At 45.9% G+C, this 5,310-nt stretch overlaps 1 protein-coding gene across 1 annotated transcript in view; it reads left to right on the forward strand.

Annotated features, from left to right (window-relative positions):
* Nucleotides 1–5,005, forward strand: part of LOC121558065 (protocadherin Fat 1-like) — a 34,060-nt gene extending 29,055 nt beyond the window's left edge. Inside the window, 6 exon segments of the mRNA XM_045213363.1 lie at nt 243–303; nt 305–342; nt 781–938; nt 4,034–4,329; nt 4,452–4,612; nt 4,753–5,005. Of these exon segments, the coding sequence (XP_045069298.1) occupies nt 243–303; nt 305–342; nt 781–938; nt 4,034–4,329; nt 4,452–4,612; nt 4,753–4,937 (899 nt within the window). The 3' untranslated portion in view covers nt 4,938–5,005.
* Nucleotides 5,006–5,310: the final 305 nt, after the last annotated feature.

Consider the following 5,310-nt stretch of genomic DNA (forward strand, 5'->3'; position numbering starts at 1 on the left):
ACAGACACCACACCTCACACAACACATCACATATCATCAGGCTATTGATAAAACAATAGAGGTCGTCCAATACACTACATTTTGGACGTGTCCCAAATGGCACCCTATTCCCTACATAGTGCATTACTTTTTCCCATAGCTGTATGAGCCCTGGTCAGAAGTAGTGCACTATATAGGGAATAGGGTGCCATTTAGGATGTGTCCTCTCCCTAATTGTATTGATTTGATATGCTCGGTACTAGGTGGTGAGTGTCCTGTGTTGAAGCAGCTCTGTGAGGGGAAGCCCTGTCCTGAGGGATGTGTGTCCAACCTGTCCACCTGACCAACAGGGAGGATGCTCAGGTACTCTCTGTCACTTAAACAACCTAACAGATCATCAACCAAGATAGTGTTTGAATGACTGTTTCTTTAGTCTAATGTTGCTAGACATTATTCTCACATTCCAGATGAATAGAGGATGACGAACAGAATTACATTTGAGTCATTTAGCAGACGCTCTTATCCAGAGCGACTTACAGGACCAATTAGGGTGAAGTGCCTTGCTCAAGGGCACATCGACAGATTTTTCACCTAGTCGGCTCAGGTTTTCGAACCAGCGACCTTTCGATTACTGGCCTAACGCTCTTAACCACTAAGCTACCTGCCACCCTAGAATGGCTCCTGTTTCTTCGGATCCTATATAACCATTACTTCAGTCACCACCAAAACAGATATTAGTAACAGAGATGTAATGTGTCACATAACAAACTGATCCGTCTATCTGTTCTTTTTAAACCACAGGAGGTCAGTCTCTGTGGTTCAGTGGGAAGGGTTACATCAGGTACCGTCTGATGGAGAACCGTAATAGAGAGGAGATGAAAGTGTCTCTCAGACTGAGAACCCTGTCCCACCATGCCACTCTCCTGTTCGCCAGAGGAACAGACTACAGCATTCTAGAGGTAGGTCTATAGATGAGTCCCAGATGGCACCTATTCCCTATATAGGGCTCTGGTCAATAGTAGTGCACTATAAACTAGTGCACTATATACAGAATAGGCCACAAGTTGCTGTTGGTTGTTCAGTTAGGAAAATCAGTAATTTAATTTTAAGGGAATAAAACAGGCCATAAACTCAGGTGTAACACATCCATCAATACAACACTATACAGTACACCTCTAGAGACACTCACATACTGAATGGGAAAATAGTATGCGTTTAGTCAGTATTCTCTGACATCACATTGTCTGCGTTCCAAATGGCACCCTACTCCACTCAGTGGCCAGTTTATTAGGTAAACCCATCTAGTACCGGGTCGGACCCCCCTGTAGCCATGAAGGGATGCACCTGCTCAGCAACAATATTCAGTTACACTCTGTAGCTCAAACGTTGCTCAATTGGTATCACGGGACCTAACGTGTTCCAGGAAACATTCCCCACATCATTACACCACTGCCACCAGCCTGTATCGTTGACACCAGGCAGGATGGGGCCATGGACTCATGCTGTTTACGCCAAATCCTGACACTGTATTCAGCATGACGCAACTGGAACCGGGATTCGTCGGACCAGGCAATGTTCTTCCACTCCTCAATTATCCAGTGTTGGTGAATGCGTGCCCACTGGAGCCGCTTCTTCTTGTTTTTAGCTGATAGGAGTGGAACCCGGTGTGGTCGTCTGCTGCAATAGCCCATCTGTGACAAGGACCGACGAGTTGTGCGTTCCGAGATGCCGTTCTGCACACCACTGTTGTACTTTGCCGTTTTCAACTCTTTCTCTCTACCGCACCTGCTATTTCAACCTCTATGAAAAGCCAAGTGACATTTACTCCTGATTTACTGACCTGTTGCAACCTCTACAACCACTGTGATTATTATTTGACCCTGCTGGTCATCTATGAACGCTTGAAACATCTTGGAGAAAAATCTGGCCTTAATGGCCATGTACTGTTATAATCTCCACCCGGCACAGCCAGAAGGGGACTGGCCACCCTTCAGAGCCTGGTTTCTTCCTAGGTTTCTGCCTTTCTAGAGAGTTTTTCCTAGCCACCATGCTTCTGCATTGCTTGCTGTTTGGGGTTTTAGGCTGGGTATTCTGTATATATACCTGCTGATGTAAAAATGGCTTTATAAATACATTTAATTGATTGATTGTAGCTGTTTTCGCCCACAGGACTGCCGCTGACTGGATGTTTTTTGTTTGTAGCACCATTCTCGGTAAACCCTAGACACTGTTGTGCGTGAAAAGCCCAGGAGGGCCACCGTTTCTGAGATAGTGGATCCGGTGCGCCTGGCAGCAACAATCATAGCCGCTTAGGTCACACGTTTTGCCCATTCTATCGTTTAGTCTAACAGGAACTGAATTCCTGTCTACCTGTTTTATATAGCAAGCCACGGCCACCTGACTCACTGTCTGTAGGAGCAAACCATTTTCGTGAATGGGGTGGTGTACCTAATAAACTGGCCACTGAGTGCACTAAATAGGGAATATGGTGCCATTTCAGACACAACCATTAGTGATGGGTAAAAACCCAATACAATGTATCATATCGTTTTGACAATATCGCAAAATAATTTTTGTTGCGCTAGTTGGCTGTACCTGCACCAAGGCTCCAGTATATTCCTTTATAGCTTGTTCTCCATCTTCTTTTTAAATAGGGAGCCAATTTATTTACAACACTTTTATTTCTGTGACTGATCAAAACTTGTTTTCTCATGGCTCTCTTGTCCCTCTGCAACAGACATATGGTGGGCAATATGTGTGGAACATCAAATAGCAAAAATATCACAGTATTGAAATGCAATAAACACTACATGACCAAAAGTATGTGGACACCTGCTCGTCGAACATCTCATTCCATTCAGCCACAAGAGCATTAGTCAGGTCGGGCACAGATATTGGGTGATTAGGCCTGGCTCGCAGTAGGCGTTCCAATTCATCCCAAAGGTGTTCGATGGGGTTGAGGTCAGGGCTCTGTGCAGGCCAGTCAAGTTCTTCCACACCGATCTTGACAAACCATTTCTGTATGGACCTCGCTTTGTGCACGGGGGCATTGTAATGCTGAAACAGGAAAGAGCCTTCTCTAAACTGTTGCCACAAAGTTTGAAGCACAGAATTGTCTAGAATGTCATTGTATGCTATAGCGTTAAGATTTCCTTCACTGGAACTAAGGGGCCTAGCCCGAACAATGAAAAACAGCCCCAGACCATTATTCCTCCTCTACCAAACTTTACAGTTGGCACTATGCATTCGGGCAGGTAGCGTTCTCCTGGCATCCGCTAAACCCAGATTTGTCCGTCGGACTGCCAGATGATGAAGCGTGATTCATCACTCCAGAGAACGCGTTTCCACTGCTCAAGAGTCCAATGGCGGCAAGCTTTACACCACTCTAGCCAACGCTTGGTATTGCGCATGGTGATCTTAGGCTTGTGTGCGGCTGCTCAGTCATGGAAACCCATTTCATGAAGCTCCCGGGGAACAGTTCTAGTGCTGACGTTGCTTCCAGAGACAGTTTGGAACTCGGAAGTGAGTGATGCAACCGAGGACAGAAGATTTTTACGTGCTATGCACTTCAGCACTCGGTGGTCCCGTTCTGTGAGCTTGTGTGGCCTACCACTTCGAGGCTGAGCCGTTGTTGCTCCGAGACGTTTCCACTTCTCAATAACAGCACTTACAGTTGACCGGGACAGCTCTTACAGGGCAGAAATTTGACGCACTGACTTGTTGGAAAGGTGGCATCCTATGATGGTGCCACATTGAAAGTCATTGAGCTCTTCAGTAAGGCCATTCTACTGCCAATGTTTGTCTGTGGAGATTGCATGGCTGTGTGCTCAATTTTATACACCTGTCAGCAAAGGGTGTGGCTGAAATAGCCGAATCCACTAATTTGAAGGGTGTCCACATACTTTTGTATATATAGTGTATATAGGATTGTGAGAATCGCAATACATATCGAATCGGTACCAAAGTATTGTAATAATATTGTATCGTGAGGTCCCTGGCAATTCCCATGCCTAACAACCATTGTCTATCTTAATGAACCCACTACTACCCCCAGATAGTGGACGGTAAGCTGCAGTACGAGTTTGACTGCGGCAGTGGCCCAGCCATCGTCTCTATCCACAGTGCCCAGGTCAGTGATGGCCAGTGGCACACCGTATCCCTTGAGGTAGACGGCAATCACGCCATGCTGGTTCTGGATCAGCTCTACACAGCCTCGGGCACGGCACCAGGCACCCTCCACTCCCTCAACCTGGACGGAAGCCTATTCCTGGGTGGTGTTTCTGAATCTGACCAGCAGCGTTTGCCAGTCTCTCACAGTCGTGATCTACAGGGTTGTATGGAGGCAGTCAGGTATTTGATGTTTCCCTTCCTTTTGTCCACTTTTTTTCAAATGTTGTCCTTCTTTTCGTAAAGTGATTTGTGACAAACTTGCTTGTGAAATGCATAAATAAATGTTGATTTAATTTTGTCAGGTTTAATGGCTATGATCTGAACCTGGACACCGAGGCCCAGGCCCATGTTCTAGTAGAGGAGGTGGTGGGGGTGGCACCAGGCTGTGGGACCCTCCCTGTCCCAGACTGCTCCTCTCAGCCCTGTGGGAATGGAGGAACCTGCTCCACTCTGCCTCATGGAGGTAGGAGACAGACACCATTTACTGACAGAGATGAATCACCATACAGTCCTATTCACAGTCTACACAGAACACATTGATCTCAAACATCTTGTTGTCCTATATATATTATTTTGTACATTATACACTTGTTTCTATTGCAGGTTACTTCTGTAAATGCAGTGACTTGTTCATGGGGTCTCACTGTGAGGTGGCTGCTAGCCCCTGTTCCTCCAACCCCTGTCTGTATGGAGGAACCTGTGTCCTGGACAACCAGGACTTTTACTGCCAGTGTAGAGGACAGTACTCAGGACCACGGTACATAGAGCAGTTACCCATTATGGACTGAAATTTGGAATAATGTGTCCCAAATGGCACCCTATTCCTTTGTAGTGCACTACTTTTGACCAGGACCCATAGGGTTCTGGTCGAAAGTAGTGCACTGTATAGGGAACAGGTTGCCATTTGGGACACAACCAATCGTGACCTTGAGGTTCTATCTGACATCTTGGTCAAAAATGAGTTATTCACATAGAGTTGCTCTTTAGGTGGTCCTTAACATGTGAGACATGTCAGATTTCTTTTACAATGAAAAAAAACAACAACAACATCTGCAAGTTCTATCTGCGCAAACACCTTTTAACTTGGTGCTATAAGGTTCTATCTGCAATCCAATCACACAATGCTGGGCTGCCAATCAAAAAGAACTGTATGGAAGGTGA

The sequence above is a fragment of the Coregonus clupeaformis genome, unplaced genomic scaffold (assembly GCF_020615455.1).
Source record: "Coregonus clupeaformis isolate EN_2021a unplaced genomic scaffold, ASM2061545v1 scaf0106, whole genome shotgun sequence".
NCBI lineage: Eukaryota > Metazoa > Chordata > Actinopteri > Salmoniformes > Salmonidae > Coregonus > Coregonus clupeaformis.